This window comes from Podarcis tiliguerta, assembly GCF_965153285.1.
Source record: "Podarcis tiliguerta genome assembly, chromosome: 13".
NCBI lineage: Eukaryota > Metazoa > Chordata > Lepidosauria > Squamata > Lacertidae > Podarcis > Podarcis tiliguerta.
The window spans coordinates 11,578,783-11,606,700 of record NC_139546.1 but is presented as its reverse complement, the minus strand read 5'-3'; the positions used below and the strand labels follow the sequence as shown (position 1 = coordinate 11,606,700).

The window sequence follows — 27,918 nt, the reverse complement described above, 5'->3', positions numbered from 1 at the left end:
CTATTTTTGACCTTTAAAGCCCTTCACGGCCTGGGGCCCTCGTACTTACGGGACCGCCTCTCCCGGTATGCCCCACAGAGGACCTTAAGGTCCATAAATAGCAACACCCTAGTGGTCCCGGGCCCTAAGGAAGTCAGATTAGCCTCAACCAGAACCAGGGCCTTTTCAACACTGGCTCCGTCCTGGTGGAACGCTCTGTCTCATGAGACCAGGGCCCTGCGGGATCTGATTTCTTTCCGCAGGGCCTGTAAGACAGAGTTGTTCCGCCTGGCCTTTGGCTTGAAATCAACTTGATCCCCTCCCCCTCTTTCCTTTTTCCTTTCTCCTTCTGGGATGGAACTCCTATTTGGGGACTTCCCTGGCTTTTTTCTGGCTTAGAATTAATTTGACTCCCTCCCACCTTTTTTCCTTTTTCCCTTTCTCCTCCTGTGATGAGGCTGCATTTTAATGTTTTAATGTTGCATTTTAATCTTGTTTTTAAGTTGTATTTCAATCAACTTGTTTTATTATTGGTTGTTAGCCTCCCTGAGCCCAGTCTTGGCTGGGGAGGGCGGGGTATAAATAATTATTATTATTATTATTTTGTATAGCTATATCTCTATATCTGATGTGCTAGATTTTCGTCCTGGATTATACTCTGGTTGTCAAGAATGTTGATTCTTAAATGTTGGAGGAGGCCTAAATGTTCAACTTCCTGTGGGTAAATATGCTCTTTTCTTTTCCTGCAGGTTTCCATTTTATTACGAACTCAAAATAGCTTTTGTAGCTTGGCTGCTGTCTCCTTACACAAAGGGCTCCAGCCTCCTGTATAGGAAATTTGTGCACCCCACACTGTCCTCGAAAGAAAAGGTAATTCAACTGTTTCTCACTACTGTAGTTGGGGGTAGTGATTATTGCAGAAGAACAATTTAGGCTGCAATTCCATCCATATACTAATCTTGGAGTAAGCTCAGTTGCGCTTGTTTCTGACTAGATATGTCTAGGGCATATGTCATTTTCATGTAATATTTCAATTTTCTGCTATTCTCTCTTGATAAGGTGGTTCTTTCACCTCAGCCAGTTTTTTTTATCTGGTTTGTGTTGCTTTGCGAAGCTCAGAGCTGCTGAATCCAAATCTACTCATTTCTCACAAATTACTATAAACATCATTACTGAACAAATTGTCCCTACTGAGACGAGGAAATGATGGTCAAATGTACCTGGAGCTATTGGACTTAAACACTTTCAGGTGGTCTGGTAGCTTGGTTTCTAATAAAGATAAAGTATCCACAGATCGTTTTATTGGTGTAATAAATGTACAGGCCACCATTCAAAATTTCTCCATGGCAGCCATTTAATAGAATTAAAAACCACATAAAACAACATAATTATAATCCTAATAAGTCATAACATATTTCAGATCCTTGTATATCATTAATTAGTTTCGATATATCACAGCCAACCAGTAAAGCTGTACAGAGCTTAAGGCTAGGATAGCTCAAAGACCAGCTCATTTCCTATGAACCAGCCCATAGACTGAAATTCTCTTTTAAGGTCTTGTTATATGTTCCACCACCAAAAGAGGTTCATTTGGTGGGAACCTGACAGTGGCTTTGCCCTGGCTATGGACTTCCCTCCCAAAGGAGGGGCAACTACCTCCATCCTTTGTGACATGCAAGGCAGGCGGTAAAAACAATCATTATTCCTTGTGGCTTTCAATATGATTGGAGATTTTCAATTCTGCTTTTGTTTATTTTGATGGTTTAGTCATAGTTTTTGTCACCTGAAGGTGTTTGGTTTGGCTTTATTCTTTTATGTAAACTGCTCTGGGCCCTTAATTTTTTATTTATTTATAAATAATCAAACAGCTTGTTAGATGTGAGTATCAGCTTCGCCTCCAGGGCAGGTGCCAAAACCTCTTCCTCAAGATAGGCTATAAGATTGCTCCTTCTCAAACTGGGCCTCAGCCAGGCTTGGGAGAATGCAAAGCCCCAGAGGTAGCCTTCTTATTTACCTGTATCTATACAGGCCCCAAGGGACGTGGGTGGCGCTGTGGTCTAAACCGCAGAGCCCAGGGCTTGCCGATCAGAAGGTCGGGGGTTCGAATCCCCGCGACGGAGTAAGCTCCTGTTGTTCGGTCCCTGCTCCTGCCAACCTAGCAGGTCGAAAGCACGTCAAAGTGCAAGTAGATAAAAAGTTACCACTCTGGCGGGAAGGTAAATGGCGTTTCCGTGCGCTGCTCTGGTTCGCCAGAAGCGGCTTAGTCATGCGGGCCACATAACCCGGAAGCTGTACGCCGTCTCCCTCGGCCAATAAAGCGAGATAAGTGCCGCAACCCCAGAGTCGGTCACAACTGGACCTAATGGTCAGGGGTCCCTTTACCTTTACCTATACAGGCCCCAGGCTCTCCCTCATGGTCAGATTATTGGCAAACTTGTGATTCTTATTTTTTAAAAGCTGCATTTAAGGCGTGTCGGTTCTAATGCTTACAACATATGGAAAACATGAATGAGGAGAACTGAATTCTTTCTCATCTTCCCTTTCCCACACTCTGTTGCTTCAACAGCAGAGAGGGAGAAAAGAAGGTAGCTTCAGCTCCCCTCACCTGCACACCCTTTTGAATATAAAAATCCCTCAACACTTTACGTAGTAACTGGGGAGACACATGAATAAACAAGCATGGCTGCCCTTCTTGCAAGTGGTTCGACCCAGAATTGTCTTTGAAGGTGTCTGAGGACAGAGAATGAATGGAAAAGTACTTTGGAGGAGCTTGGAGGCGAAATCCCTTTCGATTGTGTTTTTATTTTATTTATCTCTTTTTTTGTCTTCCATGATAGGAAATAGATGACTGCCTAGTCCAAGCAAAAGATCGAAGCTATGATGCCCTGGTGCATTTTGGGAAGCGGGGGCTAAATGTTGCAGCCACAGCTGCTGTGATGGCAGCTTCCAAGGTAACCAGTGGGATAACGAAGGATACAGTGGTTGTGTTAACATCACAAGTCTATGTTCCTAGCCAGTGGCAATCAGTGCCTGGGACATAACGCTCAGGGCAGAATGCTCTTAATTCTTTAACTTTTTATGTACAGACCTCTTGTGACTAATAAACAGAGGAAGAATATAGAAATCTGGAATTGTGCAATCTTGGTACCACCTGCGCTATTTCAAGCAGGATTAACCTCTTTATAATCAGTCATGGCTTCCCCCAAAGGAATCCTGGGAAATTCAGTTAGTTAAGGGCGCTGAGAGTTGTTAGGAGGCCCCCTTTCCCCTCACAGTGCTACAACTCCAAAAATTACCTGGGTAGAGGGTTTTATTGTTAAACCACACAGGGAACTGTAGCTCTGTGAGATGAACAGAAGTCTTCTAACAATTATCAGTACCCTTCAGAAACTACACTTCACAAGATTCTTTGAGGGAAGCGATTCTATTTACAAACATCCCAGAGTCTCATTCAGACTTCTACTGACCTGTCCTTTTGGATAACTGGCAGGAAAAAAATGGATTTAGGGTTAAAAACACGTACAATGAGTTTACTGGGCTCAGAAATTATAAAGAGATAGTTTGCAGAATGTAGCCCAAATGGTACACAAATCCAACCGAGAAACACTTGGTTCTTTCAGAAACTGGAATCGATCATATGAACTATTGTCTAACAATACTGGAGTATTAGTTAATTGATACAACTGATTTATTTTATTAAACTGCACTTATTGCACATATTTATTAGTAATTACTTCTTACAATAATTGCAATTAAATATGATACAACTGTGGTCCATTAAAATGGTCACCTGCTGGCATAAAGGAGAGTCTCCTCTTAATATGGCCACTTTGTCCCTTTGGCAAAGGGTGTTCACGCTTCAAGTTAAGAAACCTCAGGAAACATTAGTTTTAGCCTGAGATGTGGTGCTATTACTAGTCAATACAGTGGTACCTCGGATTAAGTACTTAATTCGTTCTGGAGGTCTGTGCTTAACCTGAAACTGTTCTTAACCTGAAGCACAACTTTAGCTAATGGGGCCTCCCGCTGCCGCCGCGCCGCCACAGCACGATTTCTGTTCTCATCCTGAAGCAAAGTTCTTAACCCGAGGTACTATTTCTGGGTTAGCGGAGTCTGTAACCTGAAGCATATGTAACCCAAGGTACCACTGTATTGTCAATGTAAAACAGAGATTGTCACACAGAATAAGCATTCTAGGCAAGGTTGCTTTTGTCATTTGATTTGCAGACTCTGCAAACGCAAAAAATTAATCTGAAGAATTTATGATACGAGGTAGAGGGCCTAAGGGTTTGATATATATCAGGGTGGGGAGCATTTTTTCAGGCAGAGGGCCACATTGCGTTCTGGGCAACCTTCTGGAGGCCACATGGCAGTGGTGGGTGGAGCCATAGTTGACAGAGGATCAACGAATGTAAACTTTGACTAGTAGGCTAGCCAATGAAGAGTGTGGCCGGGGGAGAGTCTTGAGGGTCACATATAGTAGGTCTTGAGGGCTGCTTTTGGCACCTGAGCTTGAGATCCCCCCCCCACATCCCTGTTAATAGATTCACCCCTTGACACTGTGTTTAAGCTTTTCGTGAATTGTTACGAAGTGGAATTATGCTTTCCTATAGGGAAGCAGTTTGACATTCTGGCCACTTCCAGGTTGCCACTACTTTGCGGGTGGGATTCAGTTGCATACTGGCAAATTCAGGTTGCACAGTCAAAGTGGATTTGGCCCTCCTGCTCCCTCCCCCAAAATGTGACTTCTTGTAGTAAAGAACGGGAGAGGAAAATGTACCAAAAATTCTGTGGTGATACTTGTTTGATGTGACATCTTACAACATCCCTGCGAACAAGGTGCTTCCCTCCCTTGCTGCCTGTGTTACCCACCCCACTGCCACCACCAGAGAAGCTGCACAGACATTGGCACCGATTTCGGGTGAGGTCTCATGAAATCGGGTGATTTCAGTGAGATCTCTCCTGAAATTGGTGGTGGTGCCAGCGCCGCTTCTCTGCCAGATGTGGAGGCGGCAAGATGTCCACGGGGGCACCGCCTTGAGGGCTTCCTCCAGTGGAGGCCGTGGCCTCACCCAACCTAATGGCTGTGCCGGCCTTGCCTGTAAATAAAGCAAAGTGGCTTCTCAATAAACAGGTCACCTGGAAGTGACCTGAGTTGGTCAGTGTTTGCAAAATGCCTGAAGGTCCTTAAGTACTGTAAGTAGATATAAAGAGTGTATTACGTTCAGCATTACTCTAAACCAGGCATAGGCAAACTCGGCCCTCCAGATGTTTTGCGACTACAACTCCCATCATCCCTAGCTAGCAGGACCGGTGGTCAGGGATGATGGGAATTGTAGTCCCAACACATCTGGAGGGCCGAGTTTGCCTATGCCTGCTCTAAACATTCTAGTGGACTACAGATAATATTAGGCCAAGAAAATCCGAGTGCAGAGCTACGCCACTGCCACACGAACAGCAGAACCTGGAATGATAGCAGCAAGATCACCCACAGTCTCTTAGCACCATCTGTGACTTTGTTCACCTTTGCTGTGGAGTATTCTCAAAATTTGTCTGTGTCGTCATGTGTTGCCACAATAGGGTCTCTTTTTCACCTGCCAGATCTCCCAGCTCCTTCAGTTTCTCTTGTATTTGGACCTGAAAGAAGGGCAGGTAACCCTGTCAGTGTTTCTGTTAACTGCTAAACTAACCACCATGATTGGAAAATGTTGTAGCATTTATTACAAAATAACAACAACAACAGCAACAACAAAGTGTTGTGGTCACTATTGGGACTAACAGAGTACTGATTTTGGCTTAGTTTCCCTTCTGTGGCTTTTGTGTATTCAGCTTTAAAGTCTAACTCGGGTTTTACTAGCAAAAGCAAACCATTACTTCTATTCTGATCCAAAATACAGAGCTGGGGACAGCTTTCAATGTATGGCAAGAAGATCCATTAGAAATATTAGCTTACATTTAATTGTCTGTTGTCAAAGATGGGAATATTAATTCTTCAACCCAGCCAAGGGTGCATTCCACATATAGTGGTACCTTGGTTTACAAACTTAATCCGTTCCGGAAGTCCGTTCTTAAACCAAAGCATTCTTAAACCAAGGCGTGCTTTCCCATAGCAGCAGGGGACTCAATTTACAAATGGAACACACTCAACAGGAAGCGGAACATGTTCTGCTTCCAAGGCAAAGTTCACAAACCAAAACACCTATTTCCGGGTTTGCAGCGTTCTTAATCCAAGTTGTGCATAAACTAAGCTGTTCTGTATTAGATTTCCCAGGAGCACATGTGGCTTAAGAAGAAATTCAAGTTACATGAAGGTTTCCCTACTGAAGTGACTTCAGTACTGGGAGATTCAAGCATGGATTAAACTCAGCAAGGAAGGAAGCCATTACTTCACCTTCTGCTACACATTGCATTTTTAGTTGGAGCCTCTGAGCACAATCTACCAGCAAGTTCTTTTGCAGAAGCCCCATTCAGTGCAGTGCCTGTTTTATAGGAGCTTGCATAGAAATATATATATAGGTATATTGTGCCTTTTGTGTTTTGTATCATTGTACCCTCAATGATCTTTGTTTAACATCAAATATCATTTTTAATCCAAACTAAAATGTTAATCTAGATAAAAACACAGATCCAGAGGAAAAGAAGAGAGAGAAAAGAAGGAGAAAGAGAGAGAGATAGAAAAAGAATTGAAAGAGATTTTTAAAAAATAAAGTTAAGAAACTGAAGAACTTCTGATTCTTCATCTGGCAGCTATATATAAACATTATTCAACTCATTCACTCCAATATAACACCCAGCAAGACTACTTTCTGTAAGCCAACATTATCTTCAGCCTTCAAACCCAAATGTCATTAATCCATTTTCTTTTACACCCAAAATTCTATGAGAGGTTTCCAATCTTTAGTAAATATTAACAACGGCTTTTCTCTGAGTAAACATACCAATTTCACTATATCAGCTAAGCCCAATAATTTTAATAACCATTCCTCCATAGTTGACAATTAGTCTTTCAATCTTTGTGCATATTAAAATCTCACTGCTGTAATCATATATTGGAACACAACCATTTTTAGAGGTACCCCCCCCCAAAAAAAAATCACACCTCCAAATGCTGCACAAATTTTGGGCTGAATGCTTTAACCCAGCACTAATATGGCAAAGAGTTAAGTACTATCCCAGGCATAAGGAAAAATAAGTCCTGAGGAAGATGTTGCTTTGTACAGCAACCATCTCAGAACTGAAACTAAAGAAATTTCAGACACCTATTTCAGATGACAAAGAGTTTTGCACACCTTGAAAACATGCTGTTTTTCAGAAACCGCCTGATAAGATAAGAAAAAGATTCAGAAGGCATCTCTGCCTGTTGGAATAATAAAGAGGAATTCATTGAACATGTTTTATGTTACCTTATGCAATTTTAATCCAGGAAAAAATGGTGTGCCTCAGTGAAAGTCTGTACAGTGGTACCTCAGGTTAAGTACTTAATTCGTTCTGGAGATCCGTACTTAACCTGAAACTGTTCTTAACCTGAAGCACCACTTTAGCTAATAGGGCCTCCGGCTGCTGCCGCGCCACCAGAGCACGATTTCTGTTCTCATCCTGAAACAAAGTTCTTAACCCGAGGTAATATTTTTGGGTTAGTGGAGTCTGTAACCTGAAGCATATGTAACCTGAAGCGTATGTAACCCGAGGTGCCACTGTATGTTGCTACTAGATTTATTGTCTTCTTCATGTTCTGAAGTTGTGCAGAAATGCAATAAATTAATCGCTTAAGGTACCCCGTGTCTCTTTGTCCGTTTTCACAGGGCCAGGGCGCTCTGTCGGAAAGGCTCCGCAGCTTCAGCATGCAAGATCTCACCACAATTAGGGGAGAGAGCAGCAGCAGCAGCACTGTGAGTCCGCCTCCTCCCGCCCCCTCAGTTTCAGCGCGAACAAGTAGCAGGCAGAGTCACCCCAAAACGTCCAAAAGTGCATCAGAAAGTATTGGACGCTCAGGTCAGTGCAAGAGTTAATTTCCCCCCTCTCTGCGTCGGTTACCTAAAAGGAGCAAGAATTAAGCACGAGAACTGTAGAAGACTTATGGGGTAGTCCACACATACCTCTGGTCTTTCCCAAGGGTTGAACTTTTTGTGTGGCAGCCCCTTCCCCGTGGAGCTGCTTGCCAATAGAGGTTCCACAAGAGTCCTCCCTGTTCGTATTTACCGTATTTTTTGCTCTATAAGACTCACTTTTTCCCTCCTAAAAAGTAAGGGGAAATGTGTGCGCGTCTTATGGAGCGAATGCAGGCTGCGCAGCTATCCCAGAAGCCAGAACAGCAAGAGGGATTGCTGCTTTCGCTGCGCAGCGATCCTTCTTGCTGTTCTGGCTTCTGAGATTCAGAATATTTTTTTTCTTGTTTTCCTCCTCCAAAAACTAGGTGCGTCTTGTGGTCTGGTGCGTTTTATAGAGCGAAAAATACGGTAGATGCCACATACACCACACAACACACCTATACCTATACACACACACCCTCTGTTTTTCAGACAGGCCTTTCAAACCTGAGATTCTTTGCCAACCACCTTTCCTTTGATACAGCTGCCATTTTTCAATGGTTTCTCCTGGTTTTCAGGTTGGAATGTTTTAGCGGGATTGTGGTGTTTTTGACAGAATTTTACAGACTGGAATAAAGTGGACCTGGAAAGTGCAATCTCCTACCATATTCACCTCTAGCCCTGCCATCCTCCCCCTTTTCTACCCATTACCTGAAGACCCAAACTGTTCTCAGATATTAACTTTTGTAGTAAAAAAGTCCAAATAGCATGTTTCTATTTTTACATTGTCATTCATCCAATTGGGCTTTGGGGGGGGGGGGCTCGATGTTACCTACTACATAGCTGGATACAATATTACTGCTGCCACAAACGATGTCGGGATTTTTATGCTTGCAAAATGCAAAAATTGTTTAGTTGGATAATACTGTATTGGAAAGACATAAGGAAACTCTGTGTTTCAAATGGAATCTGTCAATGGTCACCCTAGAATCTAGGGCCATGGTTATAGGACTGAGGTGACCATTTGAGCACCTGCCACTTAAAATCTAATTCAATTAGAATTAATAAAAAGTAACTTTAGACTTTGATATTTGCATGTTTGCTGTTGCACATTGTCTTACCCTATCTTATCACAAAATTTCACGCTATGGGCTTGCAGCCATCTATCTCAATATGCACTTAGCAGGTCTGTAAGGGCTAGGGGGATGCAGTGTTGGGCTTCTGCCTCCTCTTCTGTATTTGTGGGTTTGAGGACCTGAGCCCCGCGATGTGGAATGAATACACACGGACACGTGATATAAGGTTTATGGGCAAGGAAAGGCCACAACTTTTATTGGTTACAGCAGAGAAAAGGTATTGGCTTAGGCATTGGATGTCCACAACAACGGGGTTGAATCACCAGTAGGTGGAGCCTGTTGATGCCAATCCAACTATAGACTCTCCCCTGATGTCACCGAGGGTCGTGCCATGGCCTCCCGCCAAGCAGGCATCGGACAGAATACACGACCGCCAGATTCCTTTAATGGAATACCCAAAAACTGAAGGCATAGGCGATGGCCACACCTAGCGCTTCGACACACCACAACACATTATTCCAATGCCTAACCTACCACCAATACCACAAAAAAGTTGTGACGATTGCTACGAGGTAGGCGAAAAAACCAAAAAGCCTAATGCCAAATGGAAAAATTCCTACCAGGCCCCCCAGTCAACCAGGGCGACCAACCTAAGGTCCATAGCAAGGCCAAGAAAAAACGTGGAGGGTGGGTAACTCACGACGGGACGAAGATCGATGAGAAGAGAGGCTGGGAAGGGGCTGGCGCCCAGCATAAATGCTGGAGAACACGCCTCCTCAGCGGCACCTGATTGGGTGCCTGCTGATGGGCGTGGGCGCCAGCCAGGTAAGTGGGAAGGCAGGGGGCTATTGCCCCCTGCTAGGGGGTGGGGCTCTGGCTCCCGCCCACAACCACTCCCCTCTCTTCCAGGGAGGAGAGTCTTTATCACATTCAGGAGACCTACCAAAGTACTAAATTTAATCTGGTCCAATAAACAACACGCTTACTTGCTCTTTCTAAAATGTTATCACTGTTGTTCTGGGGCGGTTAGGGCTTCTGCTACAGCAGAGCTTTCCTGAGATCTGCAGGTGAAGGGCGGTATACAAATTTTAAAATTAATAATAATATAAAGATCCATATAGTGCCCACGTTGTGCTTAGTGTGGTTTAGAAGTTCCTTTTTGCCCAGAGACATCTCAGTTGAAGAACTCCACTTGCTGTGGACTGAAGAACTTGGGGATAAGGGTTGCTTTCTCTGTCCCTGGAATGAAAAGGAGCAGATGGTTTTGTGTATGTAATGCAAGTTGCACTGGGCAAAACTACATGTAAATGGTGCTTGATTTGCTAAATCCAGTATAGCTGCAAGTCTAAAGGTGACCAGAGTTGCAAAACCAAATTTACGGTGAAGCACCTAGTAAATTTAGGCACTCAGAATGTGACAAAGATGCTGAAAAAACACAGACAAGTAGAATATACTCAATACTGTGCAGTAGTGACAAGCTCCCTGAAATCCAGAAGCAGATTTAAAAAGTCACTGTCACCCCCCTTCCCTTCCCTGTATAGTAATCTATCTGAAGCCACAATAATTTGCTGACCAGGCTCATTGCAGCTGTCTTTCTGCCTTTAAAGGGGGTGTTAAATGTACAAAGCAACTGCATACAGGGTGCATTCAAGTACATCTGTAAACAAGACACACTGCTAAGTTTCACACAGAGCAGACCCACTGCAATTAATGGACATGACTGTTAGGTCCATTAATTGCATTGGATTTACTCCGAGTAAACTAATAATAATAATAATAATAATAATAATAATAATAATAATAATTTATACCCTGCCCATCTGACTGGCTCGCCCCAGCCACTCTGGGTGGCTTCCAGCATATATAAAAACATGATAAAATGTTAAACATTAAAAGAACTTCCCCTATACTTGTTGAATTCTGTGTTTCCGACCTCTATGGAGTGAACCCCACCTTAACAGTGTGGTGTTGGCCATGTGTACTTATCAGGGATTTGAATGCTGATTCATTCATTCTGGTTTGCTTTTTTGCTCCTGCCATGCTCTCTGCATCCCCTGAACGTTTATTCATTTGAATGTTCAGCTGTCACTTTTGTTTTCTTAAAGAAAAGATAGAAAAGGGAAATCCGTTTTTAAAAGAATTCCCAAACAACATGTGGAATGATCAGAGGTGGAGGGTTTGTGACATTGCTGGGGCCAGCCAGTCAGCTCATCCCTAGTGATGAAATGGTTTGTCCTTCTGGGTCCTGTGGTAGATATTCTTCTACAGCAGGCCTAGGCAAACTTGGCCCTCCAGGTGTTTTGGGACTACAACTCCCATCACCCCTGACCACTGGTCCTCTTAGCTACGGATGATGGGAGTTGTAGTCCCAAAACATATGGAAGGCCGAGTTTGCCTATGCCTGTTCTACAGCAGCCTGACTGCTCAGCTAATGCACGCTTTATATGGAGCCCAGGTTAACATTCAGAGGGAATAGATGCAGTGGGCTGTGAAATATCAATCTTCACATATCAACGCATGCCACGCTTTATTGTCTGTATGGGCAGGCAAAGATGAGCACACACAGCCTGTTCGCAGCACATTGCACTATAAGCAGCTCATACTATAGGCGCATGCATTGTTCCCATCACTTACATACAAAACAGGTTATCTCTCCATATTATCTCACATTCTCCATAAGAGTAAATAGCTAATAACCAGAAGCCCGTATCAAAAGAGTTGGCTGACTGAAGAATATGAATGGGTGGTGTCAGTTTGCTTGCACAGTGGGACTTGCAGTTTATTTTCGCCCCGGCCCCCAAAATCTAATTCTTTTAATGCCTCAGTTTTGTTATTTGATGTAAAAAAAGAAGATGGTTTTAACACCCAGCTGCATTTTTTCTGGTATCCTGAGCAGACTTTTCTGAAGTATCCGGTGATGTAAAAAAATAATACCTGTGTGTGAGATACCATACACAAAGACTGCTTGTCAATGCCTTCGGCATAATCAAATGGTTATAATGTTGGGTAAAATAGATACTCAAGCAAGCCTTGCAGTTTGCGAAAGCACAGTTATAGTTTTATCAATTAGGTGTACAGTGCAGTACTCAGGGGGGTCAATGAGCTTTATAGAGGCTTGCAGAATGAATTTCTGGGTGTGTTTTTATTTTTGTGGCCGAATGGATGATAGACTTTGCCAGGGACTCTTCAATCAGCCTTCTGCAAGTCGCTCCTTCTCCAGTTTGTTTTATTTGTGAGTTGGTAACAATAATAGCCATTGGCCTGCCCCACTTAGATAATTAATGAGATAATAATTGTATGAGTACTTCGTTGCCTTCTGACAAATAGCATCCTACGTGTGTGCACTTAACTATTTCCACTGTTAATTACATGGGGCAAATGCTATGTATCCATCTCTTATGTAGTTGAGTATATAAATGGAGCATAGCTTAACCTTATCTGTTCTTTGGCCTCCAAAATGGCTTGGGGGAAAATGAACTTAAGTGCTTTACCACCCCTCCCATCTCGGCATGATAAGCTCTTAATATATGGCTCCTTTTCCAGCGTGTGCATGTTGTTCGGTTTGCCGTATTGTCCAAGGTGAGTACTGGATTCCTCTTCTGAAATCCATGCGCCCTTTGTGAAACCTCAGTTCCCGTTCCTTGCAGTTGCTGTGCCCTAACTGGGGGTTTTATTACTGACAACCAAATTTAAAATGTATGCACCTTAATGCATGTGGTTTTAATCGGTTCCCGTTGCAATGAGCTGTGTGCCTTGCCGAGACTTTGGAGTGTTGTTTTTGTGTAAGCATTGCACAGAAAAATGGGATTGTTTCATAAGGTACTTTAACACTGATGTTTAGTATGTGCTTTGCTTTAATTCCCGCTGAAGTAAGGATTACTCAGATTAGCAGGTGCCATCACAAAGTCATGGCTGGCTTGAATTTGGACGGTTCAATATTAGCTTTAGATTTTGCAGCCTCTTTCAAATTGATCCAGTCACAAAAACGGCCCCTGATAGCATGTGCAACATGTGCATTAAGGCGCTTGTTTGCAAAGGTTTCCTTTGCTTCAAAATTCACTGTAGCGCGCAACCTTTATTGGGATGAAACAAGATGTCACAAAATAGTGAGCAAGCTTTCATCTTCTCCAGAACTCTTCCGCGGGCTGGATGTTAAACAAATTGTGTATGTAAGGAGCGAGGCTGTCTTGCTGTTAAAGTCATACATCTGCAGTTGTGTACATGCAATACCTTTTAAAGCACAGTCTTTTCCTCAAAGAATTCTGGGCACCATAGTTTACTGGCACAGTGAAGGGGCCTGAATTAGGCCTGTTGGCATCAAGGATTGAAATCAATCCCCCAGTTTGAGGGAATTCTAGTGGCTACTGTTGGCAGTGATCCTGGTGCCAGTACCTTCTAAGTAAGGATGAAAGAAGGCAGTGATGATTCCTGTTCCAAAGTAATCATCACAATCAGCACTGCTTCTGTTCCGCTGCAGTTCAGTTTCTGCCAAACACTGTGTTATTCATCTCGCTGTCCACTGATATAAGTTGCGTGACTTGCATGATATGTTGTGTAACTATTTACGTAACTTGCTTAACATACGTTCATTTCAATGTAAAGGAAGCACTGAAACTGTTTAAAAACAAAACAAAAAAACACCCCAGTCTCTAGTAATGTACTGTTTGCAGACTTAAAAAGAACAACGATGTGAATGAATGCCAGTTGCATTTGCCTGACTGATTTCTGTTCCTGACCACAGATGAATACACAGACCACAGAAATTTCTGCTTCCTTTGTTGTTGTTGTTGGAATTCCTTTTTTCGTCTGACTACCATTTGGGTGGGCACATTGGGCGACTCCTCACTGGAGGCATTTGGCTAAGCTATGTCAGAGCTCTGTGTGTTTGAATGGAATGGGTAAGCGTGTGTTTCTTGGTGTTGGTATAAAAGTGTGGGGTTTTTGTGTGTGTGTTTGTTTTTGTGTCCGCAAGTACCGTATTTTTCGCTCTATAAGACCAGACCATAAGACTCTATAAGACCAGACCATAAGTTTTCGGAGAAGGAAAGCAAGAAAAAAAATATCCTGAGTCTCAGAAGCCAGAACAACAAGAGGGATTGCTGCGCAGCGAAAGCAGCGATCCCTCTTGCTGTTCTGGCTTCTGGGATAGCTGCGCAGCCTGCATTCACTCCATGAGACGCACACACATTTCCCCTTCCTTTTTAGGAGGGAAAAAGTGAGTCTTATAGAGCAAAAAATACGGTAGGTGGTAAATATTCTAGGCACTTGATTCCTTGAAATGAGCTAAATTACTTGTCATAATATGCATAATTTCCCTTGGTGTTCTACTTTGCATTGATGTTGAGTTCCCTTCCATGTATCCTCTTGGTCTGCAACTTGGTTCACTGCCCTGCATGACTTGCTTTGCATGAGTTTGAGTTCTTTGCCATGGATTCACTGCCTGTTCTTTGGAATAGAAGCTCTTGGTCTCAGTGGGACCCACCTGTAAAATGGTATCAAGGGACTTGTGCAAGCGCATGTGTAATTTAAAGAGTTTACTGCTGAGCTGCACACTTTGACATACCTAGGCTCTGCCCCTGAAGCTCACCTAGATACTAGAATTTTGCCATCCTAGCTCTTGCTGATTGAAACAGGATGTCAAATGCGATGGACCTTCGTCTAATTCAGCAAGGCCATTATTATAAATGAGAAGCCTTGCAAAGGCTTCAAGAGGAATGATTAGATTAAATAAGGGCTGGAAAGTGAATCTGGGATTTAGCCTACATCAGTAGTGATTTTAGGAAGAGCTGTTCCAGTTGGAAAGTATTGGAAACCATTGCGCATTATAGCTGATGATTACTTCTGGGTATAATCTGAATGAATATTCAGTTTAGGAATCCATTTTTCAGAGTTCACTTGTGGCAGATATTAAGAAAATGGCCCAGCAATGTCCAAACGGACACCACCAGATTACAATATAAGAATGAGCAGCTATATGCTATAAATCTGGATCCCATCCATTGTTGTTAAAAGCCTTTATATTTGAGACAAAACTTAGACAAGATTCATTTATGGGGAAGCAACTAGAAATATGATGACATCATTTCCAAAACTCTTTAGCCTTAAAATACTTTAGTGTTTGCTTAGTTTGTTTTGTCTAGAATCTAGTAAAGAGAAAAGATATTGTTGATAATTACGTAAAAGGGTAACAGGTTTTTTTAAAAAAAAACAGTACCATCTCTGTTTGTTAAGTAAACACCACTTGTTAGAAGATTCTGATCTCTACAAGGCATGAAGAGTGGTTCCATTTGCTTTCTTTGCACAAAATACAGACACTATTTTGTTTAAAGTACATGCTATTGACTGTACTGGTGACTCCTAACTTAAATGTTTTAGCTGTTTAATTAATCCTCTATATTTTCTATTATACTGTAAACTTTATATTTTCTATTATACTGTAGAATGAGCTATTATTGATAAGGCAGTGGCTAAAATAGTAAAATTGAGCTGACTTGAATAGTTTAAAAATGAATGCTATTTGTGGCCATCTCAAAAAAAAAAAAAAAAAAAAAAAAGACTATTGAGTTCAGTTGATGATGCTATTTCTGCTGCCAAATACTTTCTATTTACTGTTTTTTCTTTCTTTCCTTATGTAAATATTTTGGGATATGGATGTAAGTGTTACTGGTTTGCATGGCTTGGACAGACTTCCAAGTAAATAGTCATAGGTTTTGCACTGCTCAACTAAGAATTGCTTCTTTCTCACCCTTAATTTTTTTAGTAGTATATAGGTTGTTCCTAATTGTGTGCAGTGTGCCCGGAAATCCTTCTCTAATCACTGACTTTCTAGATTTTCTTTTGTTCTAATAGGTGGGCCTCATTTCATCTGACTGCTCTGTGCTGGCTTTTTGGCTTACCAGCAAAGTGGTTGTAGGCAAATGGCTTATGTAGTTTTCTTCTGATCAAAGTATATATTACGCTACGTGAACCGGCAATGTTTGTGTGGGAAACTGATGCTTGTTGTAGCCTAACTGAAGTGTGAAAATCTGCCTAGATTTAGTTTTTCTTGGCGACTTGAGGAGCAGAAAGCATGAGGCTTTCAAATGTGACTTACTGTTGCATAGAAATCCAAATGTAACACCTGTTTGTAGTACCTGATCCCTTTACAGTCCTTTAGCTCCTTGATATGAATTTACCTACATTCATTAGAGATTAGAGACTGATGACATATGAAGCAAAGTAAGTTCTTCAGCCACACACAAGTGACAATCTTATATTACAGTAAATCCCTAAGAAGAGCTTTGCTGTCAAATCAAAGTTGCTCCAGCAGCTTATTCTCGACAGTGGCTAGGCATATTGTTTACATGGGGTTTATTTTCATTTAAAATCATAGATAATAACTGGTCATACACCTGTCCTCCATTAATTTGCCCAATCCCTTTTTAAAGTCACTTAGTTTCTGCTTTGTGTGGTAAAAGAACTTCATGTCAATTTCATGGGTGATTCTGAGATCTAGTTTTAAAGGAGGAAAAAATATACCTGTCTGCTTTCTCCATCCAATGCTTAATTTAAAAAAACCTCTATCAAGACCTCACTTTAATTGCCTTTGGCTTTCTAAAGCAAAAGCCCCAAACACTTTAGCCTTTCTTCCAATAACAGTATAATTTTGGTTGCCCTTATTCACCCAATGTGCATTTCTTATACTTGCACTGAATCTCATTTGCAATTTATTGCAGTTTGAAGTGGAATGAAATGACGTTTCCCCCTGAATTGATACAACATACACAGCTCCAGTCTTGGTGTTGCTGGCAAATGTTCTCCCAGGGCTATGCTCCTTCTGTTTTCACGGCTTTTACACAGCAGAGAGCATTGGCAACCAAATTCTGCTTACCAGACTTAGGATAATGCAAATGCGCATTCAGGCAGTTTGTGGATTCATGTCCACAAGCAACATTTTGGATGCTGCTTTGTAAATAGACACTGCGGTTCATGTACATTGTGGTTTACTTGTTTATTATAAGTCGTCCTAAACCAGTTTTGTACAGCTGTGGTTGTGAAATTTGACTTGCTGGAAACTGACATTAATGCAGAACATACAGAACATTGCTGTGTTGAAGGATAGGAAGAGAGTGGACATTAATATTGTTCACCTTTTAGAAATAATATCAGATTTTATCTTGTAATGTTTGTGTGTTTCATTGGATTATTTAGTTGTCTGTGTTGCTATATAGGCCAATCTCTGTCAGTTCAGTGGGTCTAGGCATAACAAAGATGGGCTGATGCCAAGAAGGTTACTTGCATATTGCCAAAAAACAGGAACAGCATCACAAAAAAGGACATTTGCATGTGTGTGCTTATATGCAAATTTAAGCAATTATTACTCGTTATTTCAGTAGGAATGCAATGCATTCCACCATAACTGGATAAATTTGTGGCTAAGTGGTCTGTGTGTTCACTCAGTCTGCTGTTCAGCTGTTTGTTGATGGGCACATTCAAAGCCCTTGCTCTCCTTACAGTTTTTTCTAATTAAACTGGACGTAGATTGGATAGCTCTTCAAACAGAGGACTGAAAAGTATGGCTCAGGGCCACCCTGAGTGCTTCCCACCTCCCTGATCAGTCTAGGGACAGTGCTTCAGTGTTTAGTTTCCTTTGGATAAGAGGAAGCGTCTTCATAAAGTTATGGTGACTTCATAAATTTATGGTGTCTTCACAACCGCAAGCAAGCAGATTTCTAAATAGGAAGACAGCTTGTATCTAAACTCACACCAGGTTCCTGATGAACGTAACTCCACCCTAAGTATGTAATAAGGCTCAGCTTTCTCTGCATTCCCTGACTCAAATTTCAATGAAGTGTTTCTTTGGTTCCTATCAGCAGAAAGGTAACACTCTCCAAAGTTAGGAGTGAAAAGCCAATCAAGGAACATCAATGTTTCTTTATTGAAGACTCTGACCACCCTATGGCTGTCTTCAAGACAGCCAAACTCACAGCATTAATCTCAATACCCATTGCTATGAGAGGTTAATCTTTACATTGTACGCAGAACACACTATTCAGAATTTGTTCATGCCATCAGGAACATTTTATAGCGCACTGTGTTTGTCAACAGTGTTTGCCTGGACTATAATTGAGCACTGATAATCCATTTGGCAGGTAGGGATGGCGTAAATATGCCCAGTGGCACTTTTTGTTCCACTACACTAGATTAGGCAATTATTCCTGATTAACTTTCTCAGTTCAGTAAACTATGCTCCATTTGGTTTTGTTATACAGGAACTAAATTGTTCAGATCTAGCCATCCATATGACCCCCTTTTAAATCCACAAATAAATGAAGGCATCTATCAGTTAAATTCTAAACATACCTGCTCAGAAGTAAGCCCATTGAGTCCAGTGGAACTGACTCCCAAATTAGCACAGGGTTACAGCCTAAATTCATAATAATCATGGGTGTTGCATTTAAATCTTCTTAAGCAACTCAAGCTGACAACTAAAAATTGTTCCTGGTGTGTGCCTTTTAACCCCGCTTATATTATTAACCCTGGCAAATGCATGGGTGGGGCAACAGTTGGCGTTAGTCCATTAGCTGACCACCATCTCTGACCTTTCCATCTCCTCTTTCTCTTCACCATTTAGATCTTAAATGGCTGTTCTAAGTGGTTGAACTAGAGGTTGAGGCAGAGAGTGAAAGGCCGCCTGAGGCAAACTGTGAACCAACGGAAGTTGTGTTCTCAGATGATGAAGAGAACGACTCATTGGATGGCACATCCAAGGCTAAAACACCTAAAAAGAAGGATCCCGTCATTGAGGTATTTTCACATTGGAAATGGGATTAAGAACGCAGGTGCCTGACTTCCACAAATGCTATTTTCTTTTGCGATGGAACGGTTGTTGAGGCTGGCCCTGAATCCAATAGAATTATAAAACTGCATGTAGGTCATCTTAGGCCAAGAGTGAGGAACCTGTGGCCCTCCGAATGCTGAAGAACTACAACTCCCATCACCCCCAGCAAGCATGCTGACTGAGGCTGATGGGAGTTGGAGTCCAGTAACATATGGAGGACCACAGATTCCCCACCCCTGTCCTAGACACATCTATCCAGAACTGGAATGTGTCCTTTGAATTATGGTAGTGGAATGTCCTCACATTTAAATAATATAGAGACATTTTTAAAAGGTGCATATTTATTTATCAATCTACCAATGTTCTAGGATTGGAAAACCTTCATTTTAAGGGAGAACCCTATTTCAAATCCACTCTCCCCAGCACCGAAAGGTGTGGGAAACGGTTAAGGCTCTTGCCTTTTCTTATCGTCTGTGCCATGTAAGCAGCAAAGAAACTGTTCAGTGTCACATATTATAAAGGTAAAGGGACCCCTGACCATTAGGTCCAGTTGTGGCCGACTCTGGGGTTGTGGCGCTCATTTCGCCTTATTGGCTGAGGGAGCCGGTGTACAGCTTCCGGGTCATGTGGCCAGCATGACTAAGCCGCTTCTGGCGAACCAGAACAGCACACAGAAACGCCGTTTACCTTCCCACTGCAGTGGTACCTATTTATCTACTTGCACTTTGAAAGCTGAACATCTGACGCCGCTTCCACTTGAGTGCAGGAAGCTCCTGCAGCCAATCGGAAGGCGCGCCTTGGTTTTTGAACGGTTTTGGGAGTTGAATGGACTTCCAGAACGGATTAAGAACCAAGGTACCACTGTAGTAAGCTGCAGCTGTTTCCAGGACAGGGCCTTGCATGAGGCAAAGTGAGGTGACTGCCTCAGGCCGCAGGATCTAGAGGGGCAACATATCTGGTCTCCAAGGAACCCTCGCCCGCTGCAACATGCTTCTTGGAGGCCAGATCTGCCAGCTTCTTGGCAGCCCCACCAGTGCCTCTTCCGCAGTGGCTTCTTCGTGAATAGGAGGCGCTGCTGGTGTTGCTCTACCTTAAGGGAGGAAATGGTGGTGGCTGCCCTCTGGGGTCTCTTGGGTCCCCCTGCCCCCCAACACCCTTTGCTCCCCACTTCAACTGTCAGGTAAGGTTGATTTGATTCCAATTTATTTCTACGCTCCCCCTTCCCTTCTTCCCTGGCGCAGGGAGACAATTTTGTGGTTCGCCTCGGGTGCCTAATTGTCTTCAGCTGGCCCTGTCTGCTCCCTATGGAAATATATAGGGGAAACATATGCAAAAGCAGCCGAGCTCTTAGAGTTCAGTTCTGTTCATGACTAGGCAGAAGTAAAAGTAGCATAGCTGCTGTTCAAGTATTATCAAGAGCAGCAAGCTTGTGGATTTGCTCTGTCCGTAATCCTTTTTAAGTGCCAGCCAAACCTTTATAAAGATTATCTTAAGGTACACAGTTCAGTCCTATAGTAGTGTCATTGCTCAGTGCTTTATCCAGACTGCAGAGGCAGAAGACTGAAAGACTAAGGGGGGAAAGTATAGGTGCCTAGAGCCTCAATTGTAAATGAGCACAATAGTTGATCCTGTCTAAGACCTTGATTGTACACATGTTTTATTATGCTATTATATTTGTTGGAAGCTGCCCAGAGTGGCTGGGACAACCCAGTTAGATGGGCAGGGAATAATAATAATAATAATAATAAAGGCAGTTTTCACAGTTGGGGAACATGGGTGAATATGCAGTAGCCTTTTCTTGTACATTGAAGGGTTTCTTAAAAACAATAAAAAATCCTGGAATTTCCTTGATTTTGAAAAGGGAATTCCCTGCACTAAATGAGCATTTTCAGAGAGCAGGAGAGGTAGGCGACAGCAAATGTTCACTCTGGTTCTGTAATTCTTCACATTTATCCTGAAGGTGTTAAAAGAAGTTCACATACATTATCACAATAAACGTTCTCTCAGCCCTGTTGGTTGGGCTGTCTTCTTCTTCTTCTTCTTCTTCTTCTTCTTCTTCTTCTTCTTCTTCTTCATTATCCATGTTTTTATCATTACATTATTACATTACGTTTGTCTAAAACATTCAAGATTCAAGAGGTGTGCTGTGCATACAATGTAGACCATTGTTTTCCCCATAATGCCATATAATAATAATGCCCATAACAGAGTAGCCTAAAACTGTCAGAGCAACTAACAACAAACCTAGAATGTTAGACTGTTCTTCTCTTGGTTTGCAGTCTGTGATAACTCACTGATGGATCTCAGAACAAGCCCTTTGCGGAAATGAACCAAACCACAGGCTGCCACTGAAGTCACATTATGGGTTATAAGAGTCAAATAACTACGCTGTAGGGAACATATAGGGACGCGGGTGGCGCTGTGGGTCAAACCACAGTCTAGGGCTTGCCGATCAGAAGGTTGGCGGTTCGAATCCCTGCGACGGGGTGAGCTCCCGTTGCTTGGTTCCTGCTCCTGCCAACCTAGCAGTTTGAAAGCACAGCAAAGTGTAAGTAGATAAATAGGTACCACTCCGGCGGGAAGGTAAACGGCGTTTCCGTGCGCTGCTCTGGTTCGCCAGAAGTGGCTTAGTCATGCTGGCCACATGACCCAGAAGCTGCACACCGGCTCCCTCGGCCAATAAAGCGAGATGAGTGCCGCAACCCCGGAGTCGGCCACAACTGGACCTAATGGTCAGGGGTCCCTTTACCTTTACCTTTAGGAAACATATATACCAGGGGTCAGCAACTTTTTCAGCCGTGGGCGGGTCCACAGTCCCTTAGACCATGTGGTGGGCTGGACTATATTTTGAAGAGAAAAAAATGAACGAATTCCTATGCCCCACAAATAACCCAGAGATGCATTTTAAATAAAAGGATACATTCTACTCGTGTAAAAACACGCTGATTCCTGGACTGTCTGCAGGCCAGATTGAGAAGGTGATTGGGCTGCATCTGGCCCCCGGGCCTTAGGTTGCCTACCCCTGATATATACATTTTAAAGGTGGGGAATAAACACAGAGATGAATTGATCAGTATGAATTCTCCCAACTCTCCTTTATACCCAGCTCTGCGTTTGTGGAGGCCGTCAGCAAAGTGCTCAGCAGTCCCTCCCTACATGGGTGGACTTACCTGGCAGCGAGGATGAGAGCAGCAGGTGGCCACTGAGTTGCCTCAAATTCCTCTGGAGTGACACTATATATGCAGGGCATTGCGATAAATTAAAACGGTGACTCACAGACTGAGACATCAGGGCAAGTGTCAGGTGTTGGCGGGCCCTGCCTGAGAGCTTGTGGCCTTGGCAGCTGCCCAGGAGTGTCAGGAGCTGATGCCAGGCCTGGCAGCTCCCCTCCTGCCCTTTGTCTTACAGCTCATACGGGATGCTGCCCCCTTCCCCGCCTACCGGCTTCCGCTGCTGCAGTTTCTTCAGGACAAATAGTTTTATTTTAGGAAGCAGGCTCCACGCAGCTTCCGTTTGGCAATCACACCTGCTGCATTACTTGCTCTTACAGCGGATCAGTTTGCATAAAATAATAATAATAATAATAATACAACAACAACAACAACAACAACAACAACAACAACAACAACAATAATAATAATAATAGAAGAAGAAGAAACCTCATACACAAAGTACTCAGCCCAGCCCAGCTTCATGCAGTCTCGCAGTTTAAGGGGAGTTAGAACAATAAAACAATAAATTAAAACAACAAAACAGAGCACTGAAAGGAATTAAAAAGTAAAACGGAAGAGGGAATAAAAACAGGTGCTAAGAATTGGTTATATAGCAGAGACTTACCTTAGAGTTGACCTTAGAGCTCTAAACCCTGCTCCAAGCACTTGGCTGCCAACTTGGTCCCTGCTCCTCATAAAAAGGTAAAGGTACCCCTGCCCGTCAGGGCCAGTCGTGACCGACTCTAGGGTTGCGCGCTCATCTCGCTCAAGAGGCCAGGAGCCGGCGCTGTCTGAAGACACTTCCGGGTCACGTGGCCAGCGTGACTAAGCTGCATCTGGTGAGCCAGCACCAGCGCCGCACACGGGAACGCTGTTTACCTTCCCGCCAGAAAGCGGTCCCTATTTATCTACTTGCACTTAGGGGTGTTTTTGAACTGCTAGGTGGGCAGGAGCTGGGACCGAACGACGGGAGCTCACCCCGCCGCGGGGATTCAAACCGCCGACCTTTCGATCAGCAAGTCCTAGGCTCTGTGGTTTAACCCACAGCGCCACCCGCGTCCCGCCCCCGCTCCTCATACATTTTTGTAATACGGTGGATGCTCGGGTTGCGCACGTGAGCCGTGCGGGAAGCACGTTCGCAACCCGCAGCGCCACATCTGCACATGCGTGGGTCGCGATTCGGCGCTTCTGCGCATGCGCAAAGCATGATTTAGGTGCTTCTGCACATGCGCAAGTGCCAAAACCCGGAAGTAAGCCGTTCCGGTAATTCTGGGTTTGACGCAGTGCGCAACCCGAAAACACGCAACCTGAAGCGTATGTAACCCAAAGTATGACTGTATATAAGATTTTTAGCAGACCATTGATAGAATGGCCTCTACAAAATTCTTGAATTCTGAATGTCGTCATCAAATGAACAAGATGTTCATTCTCTGGTCTACTGGGGCATTGGGTGTTTCACTCTAGCCTTCTCTTTTGTCTTTTTTTTTTTAATGATATTTATTAGAAATTTAATAATTACAGAAGAAGGAAAGAGAAGAAAAAATACAATAAAAAAGAGGGGGGAAAAGAAATTTAAAAAATACATAGAACAACCCCTCCACCCCACTATAGAAAAAGTAAAAAAAATAATTTAAAAACCCTTCCATTTTTCACAATTCTATCCTTCAATGACTTATTTCCTCGACCTCCTCCCACCTCCCTTTTTTGTATTCTAGTTAATAATTAAGTCAGCAAATTCTTTCCATCTTTCACTGCTTACTATCATCTAATTATCTTAATCCATTTTAACCTTGTCTTCCCATCAACATCTTAAAAATTATCTATACTTCACTCTAATAAAGAGGGGGGGAAAAAGAACCTTAAATCTTAAGCCCTTAAACCCTAAAATCTTAAGTCCTTATCATATTTCAACTAAAGTCATATAAATTCTTTCCACCACCTCCCAACATTCCTTAATTATACAATATTATACTAAATAATGTTTTAAAAAAATTCCAATCTTCTTCCACCGTCTCTTCTCCCTGGTGTCGGATTTTGTCAGTCTTTTCTATCAATTCAATATAGTTCATCAACCTGGTGCTCTTGTGTCCGAGGCTCTTAACTCTTCTCTTTTGTCTAATTGGCTAGGTCTGCTTTTCTCAGTCATTCTAACATGTCAGCATTGGTTAAAGACAGTGAAAAGGTGTGAGCAGCGTCCTGGTTTCTCACGAAATAAATGAGAACACTGCCCGTACATTTTGCCTCACATCTTGGGTCCCCCAAGTGCTAGCAACTTTATTTTAAATGAAAGAAAGCGGAGAATCAAGGGGTTGCGGCTTATCCAGGGAACACAGCTGCCCCTCCTTGTGAGCGCCCATGATGGTGCAATGCTTCGCTAGTCTCATCTGATCTCCTACCTAATATCAGTGAGCCACAGCAGTTGTCCCTCATGTGTGGGAAAGGGAACGGAGTGTGTTGTGTGATACCATAAAAGTGTACCTGCATAGCTGCTTGGTTCCTTCCATTTGTGGGGGCATTAGAAGTGATTGTGATTATGGTGAGACTGTTGCTATGGACTTTGTAGGAGTGGCTGTGTTAGCTCTCCATTCTAGTATTATTATTATTATTATGCTTTGGCATTGTAGCTGGTGGGAAAGCCTACGATTCTAATCATGCTGGTATAAGCCCCAGCACAGCAGCAGCTAGTTGAGGTTAGATTATAGAATTGTCCTGCCATCTCATTCATGGGTAGGCAAACTAAGGCCCGGGGGCCAGATCAGACCCAATCACCTTCTAAATCCGGCTTGCGGATGGTCCAGGAATCAGCGTGTTTTTACATGAGTAGAATGTGTGCTTTTATTTAAAATGCATCTCTGGGTTATTTGTGGGGCATAGGAATTAGTTCTCTCTTTCTTTCCTCTCCAAAATATAGTCCGGACCCCCACAAGGTCTGAGGAACAGTGGACCGGCCCCCTGCTGAAAAAGTTTGCTGACCCCTGGTCTAATTCTTGGTTTGAATGCTTGCTTTCAATGCATCTTTAGTTTAATAACAGGCCTTCGCTGTGAAATTTACAACTTGCCAAAAAACCATGTAATATCCATAGCATGGAAAAAACCCATAGGCACCAGTATTTAAAATACCTCCCGAAAGCTCATAGTATGGGAGAGAATTTGTTATATGAGTTTAAAAATGGTAATATGTTGATGGACAGGTTCTGCTCTTAGTGTGGCAAATAGGTTCGTCTGAGGAGCCTTTCTGAATTAATATAATGCAATATTTATCAGAATAAAAGATTCTGATAAATGAAGCACCTAACCTAACCATTCAGTCTGCATCCAATTCTAAGCGTTCAAACAAATGTCATATTTTGAGCCCTAAGGAACAAAATTAATATATTTTTTCCAGCTACTCGGATATTAGTCTGTTTTCTGTTAGTGAAGATGTATACAGTCGGAGATGTCAGCAAATGCAAGGTTAAGTTGTTTCAGTAACGTATATTCTGTTGTAATGACACTTAAGGAGGGAGTAGCTGTCACTGAAAGCAATTCTTGAACCATTGCTATGTTAGCATTGTTTCATGAAAAAGTCAGCAACCTGAAATGGAATTAGTGTATTATGACACGGCCTCATCAGATATGGACGGAGAAGTTTCTGAGAATATATCCATGTGAAAGTACACTGGAATGGAGAGAGGAGAAGTAAGCAAGCAAATGGGAGTGGGGTGATGGTAGGAAACTACTACTTTTTGTACATTTACAGTGATAGGTAAAGGTAAAGGGACCCCTGACCATTAGGTCCAGTCGTGGCCGATCCTGGGGTTGCGGAGCTCATCTTGCTTTACTGGCCGAGGGAGCCGGCGTACAGCTTCCGGGTCATGTGGCCACCATGACTAAGCCGCTTCTGGCGAACCAGATCAGCGCACGGAAATGGCGTTTACCTTCCCGCCAGAGCGGTACCTATTTATCTACTTGCACTTTTGACATGCTTTGAACAGCTAGGTTGGCAGGAGCAGGGACCGAGCAACGGGAGCTCACCCCGTTGTGGGGATTCGAACCGCTGACCTTCTGATCGGCAAGCCCTAGGCTCTGTGGTTTAATCACAGCGCCACCCGAGTCCCTTTTACAGTGGTACACCACTTTAAAAAATACATACTGCAGTTCTGGAAGGAAGCGAAGGCAGTCAATGGCAGGGAATTCATTTCTTTGGCCTGAGAAATCAATAACCCCAACTAGTTTATTATGGCTTTCACTCTTAAAGGCACCTGCTTATTTATCAAGTGCATGGAGATGTTCTGTATACATGGACTGAGGTACCGGGGAGAATAAAGCAAAATAGCAATAGGGGGAAAGTTCTGTGTTCCTTTCCATGTTGTGCGATGAGGCTGAGGCTCACTATTTTGGATTCTCTGCCAATATGGTGCTCAAAGGAGCAAATTTGTTAGATAATCAACAAGCTGTTAAGTCCACTCTCATCCTTTCTTCCTTCTGCCACTGGGAGAGATCATTAGGGGGGTTGAAATGGGTGTTCATCAGTACGTGGATGATACCCAGCTCTACCTCTCTTTTAAATCAGAACTAGTGAAAGCGGTGAATGTTCTGTGTGAGTGTCTGGAGGCAATTGGAGGATGGATGGTGGCTAACAGATTGAGGTTGAATCCTGACAAGACAGAAGTACTGTTTTGGGTGGGCAGGGGGTGGACAAGTGAGGGGGACTCTCTGGACCTGAATGGAGTAACTGTGCCCCTGAAAGACCAGGTGTGCAGTCTGGGAGTCATTTTGGAATCATAGCTGTCCATGGAGGCGCAGGTCAATTCTGTGTCCACGGCAGCTGTCTACCAGCTCCATCTGGTACGTAGGCTGAGACCCTACCTGCCCACAGACTGTCTCGCCAAAGTGGTGCATGCTCTAGTTATCTCCTGCTTGGACTACTTCAATGTGCTCTACGTGGGCCTACCTTTGAAGGTGACCCGGAAACTACAATTAATCCAGAATGCGGCAGCCAGACTGGTGACTGGGAGCGGCATATAACACCGGTCCTGAAAGACCTACATTGACTTCCAGTATGTTTCTGAGCACAATTCAAAGTGTTGGTGCTGACCTTTAAAGCTCTAAATGGCCTCGGCCCAATAGACCTGAAGGAGCATCTCCACTCCCATCGTTCAGCCCGGACACTGAGATCTAGCTCCGAGGGCCTTCTGGCGGTTCCCTCACTGCGAGAGGTGAGGTGACAGAGAACCCAGCAGAGGGCCTTCTTGGTAGTGGTGCCCTCCCATCAGATGTCAAGGAAATAAACAACTATCTGACTTTTAGAAGACATCTGAAGGCAACCCTGTATCGGGAAATTTTTAATGTCTAATGTTTTACCATTAAGCTGCCCAGAGTGGTTGGGGAAACCCAGCCAGATGGGCGGGGTATAAATAATAAAAATATTACTATTATTATTACAGTGGTACCTCGGGATGCGAACGGGATCCGTTCCGGAGCCCCGTTCGCATCCTGAAGCAAACTCAACCCGTGTCCGGGCGTCACGGGTTGCGTTTTGCCGCTTCTGCGCATGCGCGTGGCGAAACCATGGAGCGCAACCCGAAAATACTTAACTTGAAGCACATTTATCCCAAGGTATGACTGTATTATTATTATTATTATTATTATTCTGTAGCTCTATGTTTATCAGCCTGACAAGATCCAATAAAGTACTCCACCTCCATCTTTTGGGATGCCTTGGATTTATACCAGCGCAGAGTACATTATTTTGGTGCTAAACATTAGAATCGTAGAGCTGTAGAATTGGAAGGGACCACGACCTTTCTGGGAGCTGGAGGCAG

General features: G+C 43.2%; 1 protein-coding gene across 6 annotated transcripts in view; it reads left to right on the top strand.

Moving 5' to 3' along the window:
- The window catches only part of REEP1 (receptor accessory protein 1), a 60,884-nt gene that overhangs the window by 30,762 nt on the left and 2,204 nt on the right, over positions 1-27,918 (top strand). Inside the window, exons 4-9 of one of the 6 annotated variants that reach the window (XM_083407966.1) lie at positions 729-849; positions 2,817-2,930; positions 5,581-5,631; positions 7,782-7,971; positions 12,626-12,661; positions 18,717-18,868. In XM_083407966.1, the coding sequence (XP_083264092.1) occupies positions 729-849; positions 2,817-2,930; positions 5,581-5,631; positions 7,782-7,971; positions 12,626-12,661; positions 18,717-18,868 (664 nt within the window). The remainder of the gene's footprint in view (positions 1-728; positions 850-2,816; positions 2,931-5,580; positions 5,632-7,781; positions 7,972-12,625; positions 12,662-18,716; positions 18,869-27,918) is intronic. The other 5 variants (XM_083407967.1, XM_083407968.1, XM_083407969.1 and 2 more) reach the window with 5 other exon arrangements.